The sequence below is a fragment of the Salvelinus alpinus genome, chromosome 17 (assembly GCF_045679555.1).
Source record: "Salvelinus alpinus chromosome 17, SLU_Salpinus.1, whole genome shotgun sequence".
NCBI lineage: Eukaryota > Metazoa > Chordata > Actinopteri > Salmoniformes > Salmonidae > Salvelinus > Salvelinus alpinus.
The window spans coordinates 10,538,550-10,563,826 of record NC_092102.1 but is presented as its reverse complement, the minus strand read 5'-3'; the positions used below and the strand labels follow the sequence as shown (position 1 = coordinate 10,563,826).

Genomic DNA, 25,277 nt, shown 5'->3' with positions numbered 1-25,277 from the left:
CGCTCTGTTATTCCAGCGGAACCAACGGAGGCCGGCAGGAAATTACACTCTCCTCCTCCGGCTCGTAAAGATCTCCTCCAATCAGGGGGCTCCCCCTCTCCTGCATCCTGACCACAGAGAGAGAATGAACAACACACACACATGCACGCAGGCACGCAGATGTACACACACACAAACTAACACACGCACATCTCCACGTTAGGGACTGTGGGAGATTACTCTTACTATTATTACATACACATCCCTGCCTAGGAATCTATTTTACCACCAGCCATTTTGGGGTGGTTGAAAACTAAAAGAACCATAGGTTTCTTTTTCAAAGTCAAATTTCCTGTTTGATTTTAGTGTTGATTTCAATATATTTAACATTGTAACCCAGTGTGACTCTGCCAAGCCATAGCAGTATACTTTCATTTGATATCTGGACTAGTCAGTAGTTATAAGGGAGTAATCTATATTAGTGCCTTGCTTATGGACAAGTGAACAGGAAGTTACCAGTACAGTAGCAATATAAGAAAATTGCTATAGATATTGCATAGAGCTGGTTACTGATTTGATGTGGCTATTTGTTGGGACTTGCTACTGGCTGAGTGTCACTGTGATGAGGGGGATAAGCAGGGCTGGGGGGCTGACGCCTCTGTGTCTCTCAACAGCTCACTCTCCGCAGGGGGTTGGAGTGTGTGTGTCTGTGTGTGTGTGTGTGTGTGTGTGTCAGGGTTTCCGTTTGGAAAATGTGGCGCCGGACATTTGACCAGCAGCATTTTAATTTACCGGACCCATATGCATTGGGTCCGTAACCTGCACCGTCCACCCACAGTGCTCAGAATGACAGAAATCACATTTCGATTACGGTCATTCATATTAACAGAACTTGCACGTCAAGGATGCAACAATGTGAGGTCCTTTTTGTTTTACCATGTTCTGATGTGCACTTTGAAGACAAGATGAGTTGCCTAACGAACAGCAAAATCACAAGCCTCTGTCAATCTACTATCCCTCATAGTATAACAAGTTGACCTATTCTATTGGTCAGCTTGTCCATAAATAAATAGCCTACTCTAAACAGACTCTTAGAGAGTTGTGGGACGATAGATTCCAAATTCATACAACCAGTAGGGCTAGGCTAAGAAACAGATCAGCACGTTTAGCTCAATATGTTGATCAAATATATATTTTTCACATTCTAAGCGCAGCAATGTACACAAGACAGTACGCTAATCGCAAATGTTCGTTCCATAATTAAATTAGCGAAAAACACCATTGTCAAAAAGGCCCCACACATGCGATCAGTTTCATGTGACAGAGATGAAAATATCAGTTCGGAAATTTTTAAAGACGGGAGATATGCAGCAACTAGCATGCAGCAACTAGCATGGGTTGCTAATGTGACTAGCATTGTGCTTTTGGCTACTGGACAATGAAAGAACGTTTATATAAAATAATTGCCTCCACATAATTGGTCTGATTTTGTCTAGGCTATTTTGAAGCAAGGTAAGACATGCCTCATAATATGTATTAAAATGTTCAGGTTTTAAACAATTAAGTATATGTTTTCAAAATGCACACCTCCACATCATTGAAAAGTGGTGTGACGTGTCTTGCACTGTCTGACAGATTTTCAGCTCAAAGATAAGATACATTACGGATATACTGTACACACCTGCCAATTTAATTCCACTAAATGTTTTAATTAACCAATAGACTAATAATCATGACCAGCCAAATATATTTTCATCGACTGGTACTTCCATTAATGAATAGGCTAAAAAGCATAATTTCACAATGGGATTTTTTCTTCTTTTCCCGGACAATTGGCCAGCGGCAATTTTATTTATCGGCCTTTAATCTTTTTTTATCGGCCAAAAGCCGGCTTTTGCCGGCTAATGGAAACCATGGTATGTGTGGGTGTATGTGCGTGTGTGTGTGCAAGTATGTGTATGCACAAACATGTGTATGTATTTTTGTGAGTGTGTGTGGGTGCTTTTGCTGTGTGCAGTGTGTGTGGGTCCCAGTGTGTGTCCCACATGGCACTGAGGCTATGCTACCATGGCAACCACAGGATCTGTCTTCAGGGCAGAAGTGACGCGTGGTTCTGTACTCTAGTGTGTTTCTTAGTGAATTGGCCAAATTAGAGAATGACTGAGTCTTTAATGATTTACTTATCTACTAGGAGTCTTAACTTTGGGTGGCCACAGTGCTAGGAATCAATACTAAAAGTACAACTTATTGGCAAGGTTACACATACTGTAACGCAATTCCTCCCTCTCTCACACAAACACAGACAACACACAACACACAACACACACACGCACTCGCACTCGCACTCGCACACGCACTCACACACACGCACGCACGCACGCACGCACACACACACACACACACACACACACACACACACACACACACACACACACACACACACACACACACACACACACACACACACACACACACACACACACACACACACACACACACACACACACACACACTGGTAATGCTGTGTGTGTTTGTGTGAGAGAGGGAGGGATTGTGTTACACTATGTGTAACCTTGCCAATAAGTTGTACTTTTAGTATTGATGTGTTTGTGCATGTTTGTGTGTGCAAATGTGTGTGCATTTGTCGGGGTGGGACTGTGGGAGTTAGCTAAATAAGGTGAACTGCCTGTCTATCAGCAGAAAGAATTATGGAACTACTCTCTCCTTCCAGTGTGTGTACAGACGTCTGACCTCATCTGATAGCAGAGTGGTCGAGTGATATCATCCTCTTTCTCTGTCGCCTCTTTACACACTGTGTGCTTGTGTGTGTGTGTGTGTGTGTGTGTGTGTGTATATCTGTGTGTGTCTGTGTGAGAGAGAAGGAGGGAGTGTGTTACTCACTCAACTCAGTGTTTCTCAAATGACACAATAGGCAGAGTAGTGTGATTGAATGGAAGATATAATGCTAGAAGAAAAAGACACATGAATATACATGTTTGGGTAAATTTGTTTGTATACAAAAATATTATTTTCAGACGTATGAGGCCTTCTCAGTGGCATCTTTTTGTTTTATTCTGCAGAACTCAACCTCGCTGCACTTTCTTCCATCCCTCTCCCTCTCTCTGTTAGCCTCCCCCTCTTACCCTCCCTCCCTCTGTTTTTGTCTGGGGAGAGAATGGCGGAGTCATTACCTGTCCATAAAGCTGTCCTGCGGCTTCCTTGGCGGGCCTATCCAAACACACACGGAGAGAAAGAGAGAGCGAGGGAGAGAGAGAAAAAGAGAGGTGCTGGCACGCCTGGCTGCACTACCACTGACCTCCCAGCGCTGCCCCTGCCCCCCATCCCCCCCCCCCCCCGTCCCCCCCCGTCCCTCACCCTGCGTCGCTCCACTGGGCCGCAACCGCCCGCTCAGCTCAGCTCGTGGGGTGGGGGCAGAGAGGGCGGTGTGTGTTTGAGGGATGTGGCGGAGGAAGGGGTGCGCCTGGTTGCATGCCTGTCCTTCCCTCAAATGTTTTTTCACATCTCCTGGCAATGAAAAACTTAGTGTTGCCTTGCCATTATATATCCCCCCTCCACGCACACACAGACACACACTTTTATCACAGTCTTTTCAACTGTAAAATATAGCCTGCATTTATACACTGAGTGTACAAAACATTAAGGACACCTTCCTAATATTGAGTTGCACCGCCCCCTTTGCTCTCAGAACAGCCTCAACTCGTCAAGGTATGGACTCTACAAGGTGTCAAAAGCTTTCCACAGGGATGCTGGCCCATGTTGACTGCAATGCTTCCCACAGTTGTGTCAAGTTGGCTGGGTGGTGGTGAACCAATCTTGACACACGGGGAACTGTTGAGTATGAAAAACACAGCAGCGTTGCAGTTCTTGACACAAACCAGTGCACCCCTCACCTACTACCATACCCCGTTCAAAGGCACATCTTTTGTTTTGCCCATTCAACCTCTGAATGGCAAACATACACAATCCATGTCTCAATTGTCTAAAGGCTTAAAAATCCTTCTTTAACCTGTCTCCTCCCCTTCATCTACACTGATTGAAGTGGATTTAACAAGTGACATCAATAAGGGATCATAGCGTTCACCTGGATTCAGCTGGTCAGTCTAATGTTAATGTTTTGTACACATGTGTACAATATGGTGAAAAGGAGGTTGTTATCTGAAACTAAAATTCGAATGCTTCTTTATTGATCGATTTATTCGTGGTGGGAAGGGTTGCATAATTTGAAATCCCCCCATCTAACATCCCATCTAAAGTACAGAATTGTAGACGAATTCATTTATAGAAATGTCAGAGTGTCTTAGTACGTGAGTAAGAGATCGTGGGGCTCAGCATAAACAAAAAGGATAGTGGAGTGTGTTGCCCTATGTGAGTGTGTCCCTCCCCCTTCTCTCTCTCTCTCCCTCCCTCTCTCCCCCTGTCGTCTCAACTCCCCCTCCCCCTCCGCTAATGTTCGCGCCAAGTCGGCCCGCCATGCCGCCTCCGCACACATACGCACACATGCACACGCACACACACGCTGAGAGGTAACGGCAGACAGGCGCGTGACTCATTAGGCATTCGTCCCCCAGGGAGAATGCTGGGGGGGCGCGTGCAAGAGAGAGAGTGCCGCAGCTGCAGGAATGTCACGGGCGGCTGGGTGTGTGTGTGTGTGTGTGTGTGTGTGTGTGTGTGTGTGTGTGTGTGTGTGTGTGTGTGTGTGTGTGTGTGTGTGTGCGTGTGCGTGTGCGTGTGCGTGTGCGTGCATGCTGGTTTGAGCCAGCGGCAGGGTACTGCACCTTTCAGGAAATAAGGCAGAGAGAAGAAAACACATTACTATCCTATTCCACAGAGGCTTCATTTAAGGTCTGGAACAAGCTTAGTAAAATAACGCTTCTTCAATAGTCTTAGCTGATGTTAAAAATACAATATTTCTGTTTGCCAGTATTGTTTGGCATTAAATACAGTCCTGTGATTTTTACAGAACAACAGCAACTGGATTTTTTTGCAGATTTAAAGCAAATCTTCTATCCTTTATGAATATAGAGGCCATGCTACGGAAGTTACTGGTGTCCTATAGAGCACATAGGGTTCTGGACTATACAGGGAATAGGGGCCATTTGGGACAGGTCCATGTCCACTTCTCATACTACCATCACATGTTATCTCAAATGTTGTCATTATCAGTGATGTGTATCTTTATGTGTGAGTTTCATTTTATTTGTGAAAGTGTCATTTCATTATGTTGTCGTTGATAGAGAGATGAACAATTGATGGGGTAACCTAGATAGTTGTTGTGTCAACAAAACAACGTTAAAGAGCCCAATATGTATTGAATGGTTGTGCATTTGTCAATATTACAAAAGAATTAAAGCAACATTACAGAAATCAATTACCTTGTGGTATTGGTGCAATCAACGATGAATCTAAATGTCATGTGGTTTGAACATTTGGGTTGCCTCTCTTGACTAAAGTCGCCATTTAATCTAACGCAACCCATCTGAATCATGCTTGACTAAGTCTGTATTGGTGTGTGTGTGTGTGTGTGTGTGTGTGTGTGTGTGTGTGTGTGTGTGTGTGTGTGTCTGTGTGTGTGTGTGTGTGTGTGTGTCTGTGTCTGTGTCTGTGTCTGTGTCTGTGTCTGTGTCTGTGTCTGTGTCTGTGTCTGTGTGTTGTGTGTTGTTTGTGTGTAAATGTGAAATACAGATATATTTCCTGGCTGGCGGACCCTGACTGTCAGACAGAATGTGTAGGAGGGGATATTCATAGACGTGCTTTTAGAGGAAGGATTATAAGATACTTTTTTCAATGGCTGACTGAGGGTTGACCGCACAGTAAGGTTGCCTTCAATGTGTGTGTGTGCGTGTGTGTGTGTGTGTGTGTGTGTGTGTGTGTGTGTGTGTGTGTGTGTGTGTGTGTGTGTGTGTGTGTGTGTGTGTGTGTGTGTGTGTGTGTGTGTGTGTGTGTGTGTGTGTGTGTGTGTGTGTGTGTGTGTGTGTGTGTGTGCTGCCAGGGGTATGTTTTGTTTCATGTTTTGTTTTGGAGAGCCGTCCGTGCTGCGGAAGTGTTGCCAGAAACGATGGGAGCCCACCCCTAGTTCTGCGCCAGTGGTGCTAAAGAAAGGAAAGGGGGGTTTCCGGGAGGAGAGGGGGGTAGTAGGGGGGCTGGCGGCCTGGGTATGTCAGGGCCATGTGGGTGGTTGTCTACACACCAAGCCACAATCTCTGTGCTTCTTCCTTGGCGGACTATTGCAGTAGACCAGCACACAATGCTTTTCTGCTCAGTAAAACACCCTCTTCACATGCAGGGGAATTATTATTCAAGAGCAGGTGTGTGCGTAAATATGAAAGGTGTGTGTGTCTTACAGTGAGAGCAACTGAGAGAGAGCATGCTGCATACTTCTAGTCCAAGTAGCTAAGTCCGAAGGAGTAGAGCGGAAGTAGCAGCAACTCCTCCACTGTCCTCGCACAGTTGAGAAGAACTTATACAAAGCGACTGCTCTCCACAGATCTGCCTGTGGAAAGAAGAAAGGAAAAACCATCTTTCGGCAAGACAGAAAAAGAGAAAGAATGTGCAGAACTATGTGGCCCTGCTCATCCTGAGGGATGTTTTCATCTTTTTCTTCCTTTTCCCCCCCTCCCTAGTTTTAATGTCTGCCACTTGAGAGCCTCCAGAAGGGCTGCACCTGTTTGCCTCTTGGCTAGGCGCCTCTGCCCCCCCCTGCCACTCATGCCGCCACTCCTCATGGGATGGAGGGATGTAGGGAGAGAGGGAAGGGGGGTGCGTGTGGTGGAAGGGATAGCTGGAGGGCTCAGAGGAGTCCGGGAGAGCAGAGAGGAGATGTAGGCACTGCGAGAGTGTTTTGTATTGCCCCCACCCCCATCCTTTTTTCTCTCCATTGCTGTGTCTCCTCGTACTCAAATTCAGTTCCCTCACTCTCTCTCTCTCTCTCTCTCTCTCTCAATTTCTTTCTTCTTCTGTTTCTCTCCCTCTTTTCCCCCTATTCTCCCTCTCTGCCTCTCTGTCTCATCCTCTCTCTATCCCCCCTCTCCCTCCATCTCCATCCCCCGATTTTTCTCTCCATAGAGCCGTGTTAATCTGCAGTGACCTCTTCCCAAACGCCTCCTCTTCAGGTCACATTAAAGGTCGCCCAGCTTCACTCGCAGAAACCCTTAGGGCCACACTCCTCCTTTCTTTTCCTTTCGCTCTGCTCGTTAGAGCTTTGTGGCAAAAAAACACTGAATACACCAACCAGAATTATTTCCTGTCCACCCGTTCCATGACCGCCTTATCACTCAGAACTCTGGCACTGGTAAACTATGATTCTTTAGTCGATTCCCCTATTATGATTGCTGTGGTAAATTCGATAATTATGTCTGTATGGGAGTTGAATGTAAATTAAAACGTGTACTATGTAATTACTCACATCTATAGTTATAAACGCTATAGAACAGTAGTCCTACATGTATCAGCCTTGTCTCAGCCCGGGACATGTAGCCTATTCTTCAGCATGTCATTTTGGATCGTAAATGTTTTCCTGTGTTTCCTGTATGGTCGAAATCTAGCCTAGAGTCCAGCCTTAGTCGGTTGAGCACATTTAAGTGGGGTAGAGCACTAGAAATGGCTTCCTCTCTCAAACACATCGCCAGGATCGTTGGTCACACTTGTCATGTTTCCCATTTCAATTGAATTACTGGCTAACAGTACTATCATATTTGTGCTAAAACTTCCTAAATACTACATATTAGTACTACATACTACATTTATCAATTGTTTTCCCCACTAGACAAGTAAATACTTATTGACACCCATATTAGATAGAAATGTTTTACATTCTTATGCTTTGTTACCGTCTTGATTCAGTCTAAATGTGTTTGTTCATTTTCCTGTGGTATTGTGTTTCATAAATACCCTCAATATTAGTATGTTTCGTTATTCCTGTCAATACAACTGACCAATGAAAGCTGAATTTCTCAATTTGGCTGTTGTGTTCTGCTATGGAGCTTGAGCCTATGTGGGAACTTTCTATGTTCTTAGTATTGCCTCTGAATAATGCTAAATGCTGTTCGGAACAAATGATGTATTGTAGAATGAATTCATCTCATGTAATTATCACTCATTTTAATATAAATGTATGCCCCAGTTACAGCAGCAGCATGGATTTCTGTGTATGACTGATTGGGAATATTAGGGTGTTCACTGCACACATAGGTTGCTGTTTAGAGTGGAGGAGAGCTTCAAACGCTAGCTATTAGCATCTTATCACATCCTTAGCATTAGCATGTTAGTACATGCTTAGCGTTAGCATATTTAGCACATCTTTTGTGTTAGCAGGCTCGTAGCATTAGCATGTTAGCATTAAAATGCCATTGGCAAATGGAGAGACATGTTTCTAAGAGCTTCTTCCCCCCATTTGTTGTAGAACCGCGGTCGTTTGGCAGAGAAGCGCACCATCCCCCTGCCCCCCAACCGCGTGCCCAAGAGGGAGCTGGCCTCCGCCTTCAGCAGTGACGACAGCGAGGGCAGCGACCGCGCCAGCGGAGACCATGCCCACATCAAGCAGGAAGACGAGCTGCATTACAGTATCATGAGAAAGGGGTAAGGCCTGGGAGAACTTCTTCATCTGATTTATATTGGTCAATACAAATAACTCATCACCTACAGTATCTGTTCACCCTCATTCCCAACATGCCTTTGGTTGTTGGCTTTGTGTGGTGTAGAGGTGTACAAGCTCTGTGCCTACATTAAGTGTACATGTTATGTGCTAACGTGTAAGACATTCATGTTTTCTTGCTCATCGTCTTTGTTCAGTCTACGCTGCACTCTGTGAGTCACTGAAACACAGCATAGCCCCCCGCCCCATACAGAAGAATATTCTTTATAATAGTATTAAAGTAGTATTAAGCGTATTCAACTATGCGAGGACCAAAATTCTAATAATGTAAAGTGCAGGATAAAGCGAGTGCAATAAAATAACTAACATCGAGACCCCGCGCTACGTTCTGATGGAGACGGTGTGGTCTTTTACACGACAACAGTTACCGGGTTACATGGATCTCGCAAGAGGAGCACTCCACTGTCGACAAAGTCAATGTCAGCTCATCTGTGGACCTTACACGCACGCACGCACGCCCACACACAGACACACAGACACACACAGACCGTACCGTTGTGGGAGTTTATTTAGGTTCTCATTAGAATGGTAAATGAGGGCTCGAAGGAGGGAAAAGACAGGCTGAAACATGTTCTGATGTAGTAGCTGTCACTGCTTATGAGAGCATGATAATGCATTGATTCTGTTGTCAGAGGACCATGTACAGTATGTGAAAAATACTTCTGTCAAGCCATCTCTTCTAACACTTAGTTGGCTGAAAAGCTAGAAGACTGAATCCCATTGCCATAAGATGTGTTTCAGGTTTGAGTAGCCACCACAGCAAGCTTCAGATAACAGTCAGACAGTCGCATTAAACAGGCATCATGAGTAGTTTCACCTTAGTGAAATCGCTGTGTGCCAGGGATTTTCTTCCTGGTTCCAAAGCTCTACATCCCTCTCATTTCAACTCATGCCTGGACCGGGTAGAAAGTGATGAGATAATCCAGTAAGAAATGTGGATACATGCATACATTTGCACGTGTACACACGCACATCCATAGACACACACACACACATACAAACACACACACACACACACACACACACACCCAAAGTCAGGGTCGTGGCGAGGTCATCCCATTAAAGTTTTTTCAATCACTTTTGTGCAATTTTCACCAGTATGTGGTGCATTTTCACAACTCTAAGCACAAAAATCTAAACAGATAATCAAAATGGTTCATGTTTCAAAACTCGAAGCACATTTTCAATTGACTGAGTACAACAAACAAATTCACAAAGTCACTTGTTCACTGCACCAAATCACGCTTTCAATTTGGATGCATATTCAATCTAAGTATCTGCTCCAAACTGATAACTACTGATCCCAAATGATGTAGTATCTAGTTAACGTATATGTATTAGTTTGATTACTGCGGAACACTGTACATTTCTATATTTTTTACCTCATAAATGTATTCATTTGACATCAATTTATGCTGTAAGGTAAAACCAAATCATATATGGATGTGGCTGTAAATACTACATCATCATTCACCATCAGCCAGTGTGCTTAAGTAGGACAAAGTGGAAAGATTCCCTCTATGAGCTACCATTTGGAATTATAGTGTAGTGTACGTAGAACTGAAATACCCGGGTTGTATTTAAGCAATAAGACCTGAGGGGGTGGCCACGGCTAAGGGCTGTTCTTATGCACGAAGCAACATGGAGTTGGCCATATACCACAAACCCCCAAGGTGCCTTATTGCTATTATAAAGTGATTACCAATGTAATTGTAATAAATGTAAAAATAAATGTTTTGTCATACCCGTGGTATACGGTCTATTAAAACTGGGTGGTTCGAGCCCTGAATGCTGATTGGCTGACAGCCATGGTATAGCAGACCTTATACCACGGGTATGACAAAACATGTATTTTTAATTATCTAATTATGTTGGTAACCAGTTTATAATAGCAATAAGCACCTCGGGGGTTTGTGATATATGGCCAATATACCACGGCTACGGGCTTTGTCCAGGCACTCCGTGTCGCGTCGTGGATAAGAACAGCCTTTAGCCGTGGTATATTGGCCATATACCCCCCCCACCCCCCCCCCCACCCCCGGGCCTTATTGCTTAAATATACCACAGCTTTCAGCCAATCAGCATTCATGGCTCGAACCACCCAGTTTATGAATAGTAATATAATCCACTCATGATCTGAATTTCATTGATACACAATGAGCTGATGAATTTCAAGCAGAGAGACAGGCAATACTGTATCAGTCACATAGACAATGTGATCTTTTCCAATTTTATATGTGGCATAAAAGGTATACAACACTGTGCTATGTTACTACAGCAACCACCTGCTATACAGTACCCCTATGTCTGATGATTTGTTCTACGTATGTACTGTATAAGGATAATACAACTCTAACACTGACATATTTCTCAACATGCTCATAACTTGCCATTGGATATAAATTAATAAAAAAAAAAATGCATGTCAAGTTACTAGTCAAATACTGTCTGGAACATAATATTTACCATCTACTATTCTTTTTATTTAGCACTTCAAAAAGAACCGTTTTGAAATTTGTATCTTGTATTTTTTGCTATTGGATTAAATTATAGTTAAAATGACTAAATTGTGAGCCTATCATTATCTGATGTATTGGTGACTAAACTTGGTGGAAAACTTAGATACTTACATCTGAAAAATTTGCCAAGGTGATTGAACAAAAATGTAAGATGAACCAATGAGCTCAAATGAGGATGAGGCTCTGATGACATACTCTACTTTTGTGTGTGTTAGTAAAAAATTATCAAAGGAATTGGGAATTAAAATCTCCCAATATCCTGTTTCCAACATATCCATGTAAAATGGTTAAAATGCTATGATCTTTTCTATATGAATATATAGATATATTTTGTGTGTGTGTGTGTGTGTGTGTGTGTGTGTGTGTGTGTGTGTGTGTGTGTGTGTGTGTGTGTGTGTGTGTGTGTGTGTGTGTGTGTGTGTGTGTGTGTGTGTGTGTGTGCGTGTGTGCGTGTGCATGTGTGTGTGCTGTCTCAAGACTGGTTGTGACATGGAGGACAGCACAGCAACTGTAAAGTTGTAAACGGATCCACTAACCTCATTAAAGTACTTTCCCCACTGACATTTGCGGCGCTCATGTGTTAAGATGATAATGAATTTAAAGAACACTTATGACTAATATGTCAGGCTTTTACCCTTTAAAAGGCGGTGGACTCGCTGGAGCCACAGCTCCGTTCTGTCCCGGGCATCCATCTCAGCCCTACTTTACCCAAATGCAATGGGTCTGAGCGAAAGGGATAATGGGATGTCCAATCAGGGAAATCTGATTTCTATTGACCACAAACCCAGTAAGTGAGTCGTAGAGGGGTCTTAACAAATTGGATTTGGTCAATGGATGGTGAAAAAGATGGGATGCTGTATATATGTGTGTGTGTATATTCTCTACCTCCTCGACACATCATCAGGATTCTCGCTAGCATTGTGTCACATCACACTTTGTTACTTCCTGCAACATATTTTACATTGTGATAATTATACTGTATCATTCTCATCGTGATGCAGAAAAATACCTGATTCAATTAAAAAACATTGTTATGTTATGGTCCACTTCTACATCAATCTATCAATCAATCAAATGCATTTATAAAGCCCTTCTTACATCAGCTGATGTCACAAAGTGTTGTACAGAAACCCAGCCTAAAACCCCCAAACAGCAAGCAATGCAGGTGTAGAAGCACGGCAGCTAGGAAAAACTCCCTAGAAAGGCCAGAACCTAGGATGAAACCTAGAAAGGAACCAGATTATAATAATAATCAAAGTGGTTGTCGAGGGAGCAACAGGTCAGCACCTCAGGAGTAAATGTCAGTTGGCTTTTCATAGCCGATCATTCAGAGTATCTCTACCGCTCCCGCTGTCTCTAGAGAGATGAAAACAGCAGCTCTGGGACAGGTAGCACATCCGGTGAACAGGTCAGGGTTCCATAGCGGCAGGCAGAACAGTTGAAACTGGAGTAGCAGCATGGCCAGGTGGACTGGGGACAGCAAGGAGTCATCAGGCCAGGTAGTCCTGAGGCATGGTCCTCGGGCTCAGGTCCTCCGAGAGAGAGAAAGAAAGAAAGAAAGAAAGAAAGAGAGAAAGAAAGAAAGAGAGAAAAGGAGAGAAAGAGAGAATTAGAGAGCATACTTAAATTCACACAGGACACCGGATAAGACAGGAGAAATACTCCAGATATAACAGACTGACTCTAGCCCCCCGACACATAAACTACTGCAACATAAATACTGGAGGCTGAGACAGGAGGGGTCGGGAGACACTGTGGCCCCGTCCGACGATACCCCCTGACAGGGCCAAACAGGCAGGATATAACCCCACACACTTTGTCAAAGCACAGCCCCCACACCACTAGAGGGATATCTTCAACCACCAACTTACCATCCTGAGACAAGCCCGAGTATAGCCCACAAAGATCTCCGCCACTGCACAACCCGAGGGAGGGCGCCAACCCGGAACGGACGATCACGTCAGTGACTCTACCCACTCAAGTGACGCACCCCTCCTAGGGACGGCATGGAAGAGCACCAGTAAGCCAGTGACTCAGCCCCTGTAATAGGGTTAGTGGCAGAGAATCTCAGTGGAGAGAGGGGAACCAGCCAGGCAGAGACAGCAAGGGCGGTTCGTTGCTCCAGTGCCTTTCCGTTCATCTTCACACTCCTGGGCCAGACTACACTCAATCATTGGACCTACTGAAGAGATGAGTCTTCAATAAAGACTTAAAGGTTGAGACCGAGTCTGTGTCTCTCACATGGATAGGCAGACCATTCCATAAAAATGGAGCTCTATAGGAGAAAGCCCTGCCTCCAGCTGTTTGCTTAGGAATTCTAGGGACAGTAAGGAGGCCTGCGTCTTGTGACCATAGCGTACATGTAGGTATGTACGGCAGGACCAAATCGGAAAGATACTGTAGGTAGGACCATGCCCATGTAATGCTTTGTAGGTTAGCAGTTAAACCTTGAAATCAGCCCTTGCCTTAACAGGAAGCCAGTGAAGAGAGGCTAGCACTGGAGTAATATGATAAAAAATGTTGGTTCTAGTCAAGATTCTAGCAACCGTGTTTAGCACTAACTGAAGTTTATTTAGTGCTTTATCCAGGTAGCCGGAAAGTAGAGCATTGCAATAGTCTAACCTAGAAGTGATAAAAGCATGGATTCATTTTTCTGCATCATTTTTGGACAGAAAGTTTCTGATATTTGCAATGTTACGTTGATGGAAAAAATCTGTCCTTGAAACATTCTTGATATGTTTGTCAAAGGAGAGATCAGGGTCCAGAGAAACTTTTCACAGTTTTATTTGAGATGAATGTACAACCATCAAGATTAATTGTCAGATTCAACAGAAGATCTCTTTGTTTCTTGGGACCTAGAACAAGCATCTCTGTTTTGTCCGAGTTTAAAAGTAGAAAATTTGCCGCCATCCACTTCCTTATCTCTGAAACACAGGCTTCCAGGGAGTTTAATTTTGGGGCTTCACCATGTTTCGATCTAAACCAGGCCAGAACTTGTTCGTGTAGACTAATTTGGGTTTCCAATCTCTCCAAAAGAATGTGGTGATCGATGGTATTGAAAGCAGCACTAAGGTCTAGGAGCACGAGAACAGATGCAGAGCCTCGGTCTGACGCCTTTAAAAGGATTTACCACCTTCACAAGTGCAGTCTCAGTGCTATGATGGGGTCTAAAACCAGACTGAAGTGTTTCGTATACATTGTTTGTCTTCAGGAAGGCAGTGAGTTGCTGTGCAACAGCTTTTTCGAGGAAAAAAGCTTTTTCGAGGAATGGGAAATTCGATTTAGGCCGATAGTTTTTTATATTTTCTGGGTCAATGTTTGGCTTTTTCAAGAGAGGCTTTATTAATGCCACTTTTAGTGAATTTGGTACACATCCGGTGGATAGAGAGACGTTTATTATGTTCAACACAGGAGGGCCAAGCACAGGGAGCAGCTCTTTCAGTAGTTTAGTTGGAATAGGGTCCAGTATGCAGCTTGAAGTTTTAGAGGCCATGATTATTTTCATCAGTGTGTCAAGAGATATAGTATTAACTTCTCTGGGATATGTGGGACGGTAGCGTCCCACTTGGCCAAAAGCCAGAAAAAATGTAGCGCGCCAAACTGAAATATATTACTATAAAAATCAATCTTTCATGAAATCACACATGAAAGACACCAAATTAAAGCTACACATGTTGTGAATCCAGCCAACATGTCTGATTTCAAAAAGGATTTACGGTGAAAGCACACCAAACGATTATGTTAGCTCAGTACATAGCCACAGAAAAACACAGCCATTTTCCCAGCAAAAGATAGTAGTCACAAAAAGCAGAAATAGAGATAAAATGAATCACTAACCTTTGATGATCTTCATCAGATGACACTCATAGGACATCATGTTACACAATACATTTATGTTTTGTTCGATAATGTGCATATTTATATCCACAAATCTCGGTTTACATTGGCGCCATGTTCAGAAATGCCTCCAAAATATCCGGAGAAATTGCAGAGAGCCACGTCAAATAACAGAAATACTCATCATAAACTTTGATGAAAGATACATGTTTTACATATAATTAAAGATACACTTGTTCTTAATGCAACCGCTGTGTCAGATTTTAAAAAAACTCTACGTAAAAAGCACACCATGCAATAATCTGAGACGGCGCTCAAACATAACAACATTTCTCCGCCATGTTGGAGTCAACAGAAATACGAAATTACATCATAAATATTCCTTTACCTTTGATCATCTTCATCAGAATGCACTCCCAGGAATCCTAGTTCCACAATAAATCATTGTTTAGTTCGATAATGTCCATGACTTATGTCTAAGTAGCTACTTTTGCTAGCATGTTTAGTGCACATGTCCAAACGCTCGCGCAAATGCAGGCGAACTCGGACGAAAACTTCAAAAAGTTATATAACAGGTCGAATAAACTGGTCAAACTAAGTAGAGAATCAATCTTCAGGATGTTGTTATCATATATATCCAATAAACTTCCAACCGGAGCATTCCTTCATGTCTGTAGAAGTTATGGAACGCAAGGCGATATCTTGAGGAAAGCGCGTGACCAGGAACTGGCAATCTGCCAGACCACTGACTCATTCCCCTCCCATCTGGCCCCACAACACAGCATAAGCTTCATTCCACGTTCTACAGACTGTTGACATCTAGTGGAAGGCGTAGGAAGTGCAAACAGATCCATATCTTACAGGGAATTGAATCGGCGATGAGTTGAACATTGACCAGTCTCAGAATTCTCACTTCCTGTTTGGATTCTTTCTCAGGTTTTTGCCTGCCATATGAGTTCTGTTATACTCACAGACATCATTCAAACAGTTTTAGAAACTTCAGAGTGTTTTATATCCAATAGTAATAATAATATGCATATATTAGCATCTGGGACAGAGTAGGAGGCAGTTCACTATGGGCACGCAATTCATCCAAAAGTGAAAATGCTGCCCCCTATCATAAAGAAGTTAAACAACTCGAGTGCCTCCCTTGATCCTAGGTCCTGGCAGAGTTGTGCAGACTCAGGACAACTGAGCATTTGAGGAATACGCAGATTTAAAGAGGAGTCCGTAATTTGCTTTCTAAGGATCATGATCTTTTTCTCAAAGAAGTTCATGAATTTATCACTGCTGAGGTGAAAGCCATCCTCTCTTGGGGAATGCTGCTTTTTAGTGAGCTTTGCGACAGTATCAAAAATACATTTTGGATTGTTCTTATTTTCCTCAATTAAGTTGGAAAAACAGGATGATCGAGCAGCAGTGAGGGCTCTTCGATACTGCACTGTACTGTCTTTCCAAGCTAGTCGGAAGACTTCCAGTTTGTAGCGCCATTTCTGTTCCAATCTTCTGGAAGCTTGCTTCAGAGCTCAGGTATTTTCTGTATACCAGGGAGCTAGTTTCTTATGACAAATATTTTTTGTTTTTAGGGGTGCGACTTCATCTAGGGTATTGCACAAGGTTAAATTGAGTTCCTCAGTTAGGTGGTTAACTGAATTTTGTACTCTGACGTCCTTGGGTAGGCGGAGGGAGTCTGGAAGGGCATCTAGGAATCTTTGCGTTGTCCGAGAATTTATAGCACGACTTTTGATGATCCTTGGTTGGGGTCTGAGCAGATCATTTGTTTAGCGATTGCAAACATAATAAAATGGTGGTCCGATAGTCCAGGATTATGAGGAAAAACATTAAGATCCACAACATTTATTCCACGGGACAAAACTAGGTCCAGTGTATGACTGTGGCAGTGAGTAGGTCCGGAGACATGTTGGACAAAACCCACTGAGTGGATGATGGCTCCGAAAGCCTTTTGGAGTGGGTATGTGGACTTTTCCATGTGAATATTAAAGTCACCAAAAATTTGAATATTATCTGCCATGACTACAACGTCTGATAGGAATTCAGGGAACTCAGTGATGAACGCTGTATATGGCCCAGGAGGCCTGTAAACAGTAGCTATAAAAAGTGATTGAGTAGCTGCATAGATTTCATGACTAGAAGCTCAAAAGATGAAAACGCCGTCTTTTTTTTGTAAATTGAAATTTGCTATCGTAAATGTTAGCAACACCTCCGCCTTTGCGGGATGCACGGGGGATATGGTCACTAGTGTAACCAGGAGGTGAGGCCTCATTTAACACATTAAATTAAATTCATCAGGCTTAAGCCATGTTTCAGTCAGGCCAATCACATCAAGATTATGATCAGTGATTAGTTCATTGACTGTAACTGCCTTGGAAGTGAGGGATCTAACATTACGGAGCCCTATTTTGAGATGTGAGGTATCACAATCTCTTTCAATAATGGCAGGAAAGGAGGAGGTCTTTATTCCAGTGAGATTGCTAAGGCGAAGACCGCCACGTTTAGTTTTGCCCAACCTAGGTCGAGGCACAGACACGGTCTCAATGGGGATAGCTGAGCTGACTACAATGACTGTGCTAGTGGCAGACTCCACTAAGCTGGCAGGCTTCAATTTACATCAATTTAGGTTTTCACCAGGAGTTGACTGTTTTTGTGAGCTCAACTCCGTTACCCGAAGTTAATTCTTGAAAGAATACAAGACTGTAATACCCTCGACCTAGACCATTTACCGTTCATTCATATTTTCCCTTCAAAACAACTTAAGTATTTTGAACGATCAGATATTGTTGTAGCACTTTTGAAATTACCGCATGGACGTGCTGTAACACAGAGTAGTAGGCTCTTGGATCAGCCTCAGGTACTGTGTCTACATGGTAACATGATTTCGTAGTTGTCAGAAAGGCCCTCGGAGGTGTTGTCATCCTTAAAGAGGACTTGTCAAGTTCATTAGAGGGCTCTATATCTTTTAACCAGATTAATGTTAATGGCCATCGGCTTTACGGGTGATTAGTTCAGTAGGCCACCAGAACAGTGAGAAGAGATGCGTATCATTCCTGCTGATTAAGCAAAGAGTGCCCGGGCCGAAGAGGAACATGGCGAAGGCTTGATAGAACCGGGACAAAGACCTGGTGGAACCAACAAAATGATGAATGGTCTGTTGTCACAAAGACGGCACATTTGGAACAGTAGTTAATGATCTTTGATGTGTGGGCTAGTCCCTCTCCCTTTACTCAAACTGTATAGACACAACCAGGGAATAAGGAGGAGACTAGATCGTGATCTGAAAATAAATAAAATAGTAACTTCCAATACTGCAATATAAAGGTATCTTATGATAAGAGTCAGATATCCAATCGTTTTCTTTTAGCCTGGAGTGGTTTGCAAGTCTATTCAGACAAGGTAAGTGACGTACGGAATCCAGATAGCACTTCATAATAACTCCACGTAATAAAGCATATCTAATGGATTAGTAAATAGTTATTTAATAATTTATTGATCATTACTCCATTCATAAGATGTTTAATTTACACTATATATACAAAAGTATGTGGACACCCTTTCAAATTAGTGGATTAGGCTATTTCAGCCACACGCGTTTCCTGACAGGTTTATAAAATCGAGAACATAGCCATGCAATCTCCATAGACAAACATTGGCAGTAGAATGGCCTTACTCAACGTGGCACCGTGATAGGATGCCACCTTTCCAACAAGTCAGTTCGTCAAATTTCTGCACTGCTAGAGCTGCCCAGGTCAACTGTAAGTACTGTTATTAAAAAGTGTAAACGTCTAGGAGCAACAACGGCTCAGCCACGAAGGGGTAGGCCACACTAGCTCACAGAGTGCTGAATGCTTAAGCACATAGCGCGTAAAAGTCTTAACACTCACTACCGAGCGCGTAACGCACATAGCTCGTAACACTCACTACCGAGTTCCAAACTGCCTCTGGAAGCAATGTCAGCACAAGAACTGTTCGTCGGGAACTTCATGAAATGGGTTTCCATGGCCGAGCAGCCGCACACAAGCCTAAGATCACCATGCGCAATGCCAAGCGTCGGCTTTACACCATGTAAATCTCGCCGCCATTGGAAACGGTGGAAACGCTTTCTCTGAAGTGATGAATCACGCTTCACCAACTGGCAGTCCGACGGACGAATCTGAGTATGGCGGATTCCAGGAGAACGCTACCTGCCCGAATGCATAGTGCCAACTGTAAAGTTTGGTGGAGGAGGAATAATGGTCTGGGGCTGTTTTCATGGTTTGGGCTAGGCCCCTTAGTTCCAGTGAAGGGAAATTGTAACGCTACAGCAAATAATGACATTCTAGATGATTATGTGCTTCCAACTTTGTGGCAACAGTTTGGGAAATTATTTGTCGAGATCGGTGTGGAAGAGCTTGACTGGCCTGCACAGAGCCCTGACCTCAACCCCATCAAACACCTTTGTGATGAATTGGAACACCGACTGCGAGCCAGGCCTAATCACCCACCATCAGTGCCTGACCTCACAAATGCTCTTGTGGCTGAATGGAACCAAGTCCCTGCAGCAATGTTCCAACATCTAGTGGAAAGCCTTCCCAGAAGAGTGGAGGCTTTTATAACAGCAAAAGGGGGACCAACTCCATACTAATGGCCCTGATTTTGGAATAAGATTTTTGACAAGCAGGTGTCCATATACTTTTGTGTCAGTCCTTATAAACCATTTACTAATAATTAGTTAAGTATTTTTGTTTGGCCTCAAGTAAAGTGTGGGCTATTTATACATTATAAATAGTGTAGAAATATTTTGAGTGACCAGTGTAACTTCTCACAAAACGATGGACATGCTTAATGTCTCAAAATATCAATGGTAAAATAATTAGCACCAAACACAGGATGTTAAAGGTTCAATGCAGTTGTTTTTAATCCCAATATCAAATCTTTTCTGGGTAGCAATCATCTTACTGTGATTGTTTTCAATTGAAATGGTCAAAAAGAAACAAAAATAGCTTCTTAGCAAAGAGCAATTTCTCAAGCAAGAATTTTGAAAGGACTGTCTGGGAGTGGTCTGAGTGATGAGGGAAACACTGAAAACTAGCTGTTATTGGCAGAGAGGTTTGGAACTCTCTTTCCTATTGGTCTATTAACTAATTTAAAAAACGCCACACAACCAAAACAGGCATACATTTCAGTCTTCATAAACAGCTGTTAAACTACAAGGGCATTATCAGAACTTTCACAATTTCAAAGTATTGTTCCTACCTCATAGTGTAGAAATATATGAAACACAGGATAATCACGTGTTTGACTGCACTGGCCCTTTAAAGGAAATATATCAAACATCAAACATTTTATTCACAAAAACTGTTGTGAAACAACTGTCGCAAGGACGTAACGAAGAGTTGTAATGTGTTGCTAACCATAAAACGGAACAGATCGTTTTTCTTTCTTTATTCCTTCATTACTACTGATATGTGAATGAGGTACATGTATGATTTACAAGTAGAAATGTTACATGTACTATATAACCTTGAAATGTTTCCAGTGCTTTAGTCTTTTAACCACAGACAATTTTTACACGTGGCTTTTTTTGGCGACACATTTACTGGGCCTTTTAAAGGTAGTAACTCTTCAAACGTATGTGATAGGTCAGTGAAATAATGTATTCAGAAATGTGTCTATGTACTGCTCTTAGTCTCTCGTGGACAAATTCTGCGCGTAAACTGAAGCATCTGTTTCAACGGGATGGAATGCCTGGGATATGGCGCAGCAGTAGTTCCGGTGTTTGGGTTTTGATTGATTATTTTGATTGATTATTTGGACATACAGTGGTTCCTCCTTTAAAAGTTGCGAGCTTACGCCACGGGACTTTCAGGTAATTTGTGGTTTAGTACGGTACCCTGCATCAGCACTTTATTGCCCCAGACCACCACAAGGGGGAGTTAGAGTACTGATTATGCTTTTGGGTCCTACTGTGTCTCTAACTGACAATGAACGGGCGACATAAACCTAAATAGAAACTGATAATTGTGCACGACTTCAGTATTACTTACTAAAACTGTTGTTACACTAAGGTTTTTATGATTTTATTTTCTTAGGATTATTTTGCTCTTACTGTAGTACTGTAGGCCACTCCCGATCAGTCATTTTATACAGTGCCTGAATGCGGTAATGGTCTAAGACACTGCATACATGTAGCTGTGCAAGCTGTGTTGCTACAGATGCCGGTTCAATACCCGTGCTGACCTTGGCTGGGAAAAGCATGAGTTGATTGTAGGTTTTTGGTTTTTCTCCATCTATAAACAGAGATAAATATTTCTCAATAACAAATTGGCTTTATTTACAAATTAGTAACAACATCTCACCCCATGTTCAAGAATGGCCTTTTTCTCTCTCATTTTACGTTATTTGAAAACTAAATCATCTCCAAAATACTGTTTATTTTTAAACAAAGTGATTATAATTAATATTAATTTAGAATTAAATGAAAGGCCGTTGGATATTCTCACAGATCTATGATTAACTCTGGTATTAGCAGGACAATATATATTGGTCATATTTGTCATGGCTCCCGAGTTGTGCACAATGGGACTGCCTTGCAGTTCTCCGGCCTGTGTCCACTGAACGCGCTCGAGGTTCAGGGCACGAGGGCAGAGGGCACGGGATGGGCCGCAGAGACGCGCACAGAAGACCGACCTAGCCCATGAAACGGGAGGAGGAGGAGGAAGGGGGAGGGTGTGGACACCCACCCCGCCACACTAGCAACACTTTAAGGGGCATTGCACTAATAATGGCGCTGACTAGGGAAACGTTCCCGCTGTTCTGTTTTTAGTGCCAGTCTGCACGTTCAAGCTAAAACAATGTAACTAATAATGGCATATATATGCTTTCATTAATAAAATAATGATAAAAATACTCTTTCAAAATGCCGATGTTTATTTAGTTATGGATCCATAACGAATTACTATGAGAATAAATATCACTGAATTACAGAAATATCCTCCAATTCTCTATATGTAATTATTGGCGGAGAGTCAGATCATATGTTTAGATATACTGTAGGCCTACCGTAGGCGGCATGAGTCTCACTAGTGTTTAGTAATGTGCTGTTAAAAGTGGTGTAGGTCTTATTTATTTAAAGAGCATATTGAAGTTAGAAGCAACAGGATTTGAAGCAATAGCCTGCAACTATTTCAGCACCGTTTAGCGCTGCTCCGAGACAAGCATGGGGACTGGTCTTGATAAATCAATGAGATTTTTAGTTTCACTGAATCTCCATTTGGGTATTAGTTAGACTAGAATTAGAGTGTAGAAATGTTATGCTGTTAGCGTAACCTTTATTTAACTAGGCAAGTCAGCTAAGAACAAATTCTTATTTACAAGGATAGCCTACTCCTTCCTCCCTGTTGGGGAATTGAACCCCAGTCTCCCACATGCCCGCAGGACACTGGATTCTTTAGCTAAATAGCCCAGGACTGTACTCCCGACCGTCACGTTGTACAGCGGCATATTTTCCATTCCATCCTAACGGAAACCCAGAGGGTTTTTCATTTTCCTTGGAATATAAACACCATAATATTAATCAAATTAATTAAGCAAGTACCAGTCAAAGTTTGGACACACCTACTCATTCCAGGGTTTTTCTTTATTTTTACTATTTCCTACAATAGTAATAGTGAAGACGTCACACCTATGAAATAACACATATGGAATCAGTTGAGAACAAATTCTTATTTTCAAGGACAGCCTACTCCTTCCTCCCCGTCGAAGAATTGAACCCCGGTCTCCCGCTTGCTCGCATTCTCTAGTACAGCCATTATTGAAGGCTATCAAATGCTTCTCAAAGATGCACTCTGGTGGACAAACTAGCACTAACCAGCATTAATGGTACCAGTGTTTCATACTTAAATATCGTGCCATAGAATTCTGCGGCACCATGCAAGCTGTGCCGCAGTATGCTGCAACTTTTAAAGCAGGAACCACTGTATCAGGATTGGGCAATGGCAGTGCTTACACTTTGACTGATTCACACGTGTGGTGAAATTAGCTTTGTCTGAGAGTTTTCTTTTGCGAGGGTGAAGACTTCGCAAACCGGAATTCCTCATTTCTAACACCTATGGACCCAAAATTTGATCCCACAGCTGACCAAATTATGCAAGATTTTAGTTCTGGGTTAATCAAGATTAGAACGCTACAAGGACTGACTGCAATCCACACTTTGGTTTTGGTAGAAAAGCCACTGCCAAGAGATGCTTGGCATTTTCAGGGCTAAAATCATTATTTAACTCAGCATAGAGTGTGTCTAAAGTTAATTTGAGTCATTTAGCAGATGCTCTTATCCAGAGTTACTTACAGTGGTGAGTGCATACATTTTCATACTGTTCCCCCATGGAAATCAAACCCACAATCCTGGTGTTGCAAGCGCCATGCTCGATCGACTGAGCTATACGGGACACCATCACACACTTACACATCACACTATTACAACAGTGTGACTGTTTTGGCATAAATATATTTTCAAAAAAATTCCCTGTATTGTGTGCCTATTGTTTAACCATTGATATGTTCTAGAGGCCATTTGAGATCTTGAATGGTTACTTTGGGATTTTGGGCAATGAAGCCCTTTATCTACAGATGAACTCATGGATACCATTTTTATGTTTCTTTGTCCATACTGGAAGGAAGTTAGAGGTGGTTTCGCGAGCCAATGCTAGTGTAACGGATGTGAAATGGCTAGCTAGTTAGCGGGTACGCGCTAGTAGCGTTTCAATCAGTTACGTCACTTGCTCGAAAACCTAGAAGTAGTGTTGCCCCTTGCTCTGCAAGGGCCGCGGCCTTTGTGGAGCGATGGGTAACAATGCTTCATTGGCAACCATTGTTGATGTGTGCAGAGGGTCCCTGGTTCGCGCCCGTGTCGGGGCGAGGGGACGGTCTAAAGTTATACTGTTACATTGGTGCCGTGACCCGGATCACTGGTTGCTGCGGAAAAGGAGGAGGTTGAAAGGGGGGTGAGTGTAACGGATGTGAAATGGCTAGCTAGTTAGCGGGTACGCGCTAGTAGCGTTTCAATCAGTTACGTCACTTGCTCTGAAACCTAGAAGTAGTGTTGCCCCTTGCTCTGCAAGGGCCGCGGCCTTTGTGGAGCGATGGGTAACGATGCTTCGTGGGCGACCGTTGTTGATGTGTGCAGAGGGTCCCTGGTTCGCGCCCGTGTCGGGGCGAGGGGACGGTCTAAAGTTATACTGTTACACTAACATGCTAGCAGACACCATAGATCTCCGGTCATTATGCTAACGCTAGTTAGCAATTGCACTAGCGCTAGTTAGCTACTTCCTTCAAACTGCACGCAGAAACATAAAAATGATATCCACGAGTTCATCTGACTTTGGGGAAGTAGATAAAGGGCCTCATTGCCAAAATCCTGAAGAGTCCCTTTAAGAAGCATCAGGTACTGCTGGAATGTCTGGAATGCTGGAATGTCTACCAATGGCATGTCCATCTTGGTAAATGGTTTATAAGGACCTACATTAAACATCTTATGAATGATCTTATGAATCCTTATTAAATACTTTGAAAGTTGTTTTATAAATGTGTGAATAACTAGGTTACTAACATTTACAAATGTGTGAGTAACGATTAATACATTTTCAGTAAACGATTTACTAATCCATTCGAAATGTTTTATTACATGGAGTTATTATAAAGTGCTACCGGAATCCATCATACTGGCTAAATATTTGACGGTGGTAGCTTAGGTTTAGTGTCTTATACTCAAGGGCAAAACAAAGCCTACCTGAGTGTTGTTTGAGTTTGACATCGTGTAGATAACAAGGCTTTGATTCCAAAGTGCTGACAGAGAGTCTGGGTAATTACCGAGCAACCACCACGGATTATATAAGTTCCACCTGCAGACGTTGGGCTTTTAAGGAGCACCCTGTGCAAAAACGCCACGCATACGCTTATAGCCCTAGAAAACTCACTAAGTCAAGCATTTATGTCATATGTTTCTATTTCATGTACACAACCATGAAATTCTTCCTTTTCAAAAGCAAAATGTTCCCCATATTTCTTATGGAAGGGAAAATAGCATTATTATTTGTGTAGTATAACAGTCTAAGTAGATTACATGTCTGAAATGGGAGGAGGGAGGTTGTCACAAGGGTGCTGGTAGTAGGCCCTTCTTCCGCAGATGGACAAAGAGAGAGAGGTGTGCTGTGCAAAGCAGCCATACCTATTTCCACTGGGCATAGCCTTCCGTGAACCGCTGGACGCTAACATAGCAA

At 42.8% G+C, this 25,277-nt stretch overlaps 1 protein-coding gene across 4 annotated transcripts in view; it reads left to right on the top strand.

Annotated features, from left to right (window-relative positions):
- The window catches only part of LOC139542101 (sterile alpha motif domain-containing protein 11-like), a 100,612-nt gene that overhangs the window by 9,772 nt on the left and 65,563 nt on the right, over positions 1–25,277 (top strand). For all 4 annotated transcript variants that reach the window (XM_071347136.1, XM_071347135.1, XM_071347134.1 and 1 more), the window contains exon 3: positions 8,399–8,574. In XM_071347136.1, the coding sequence (XP_071203237.1) occupies positions 8,399–8,574 (176 nt within the window). The remainder of the gene's footprint in view (positions 1–8,398; positions 8,575–25,277) is intronic.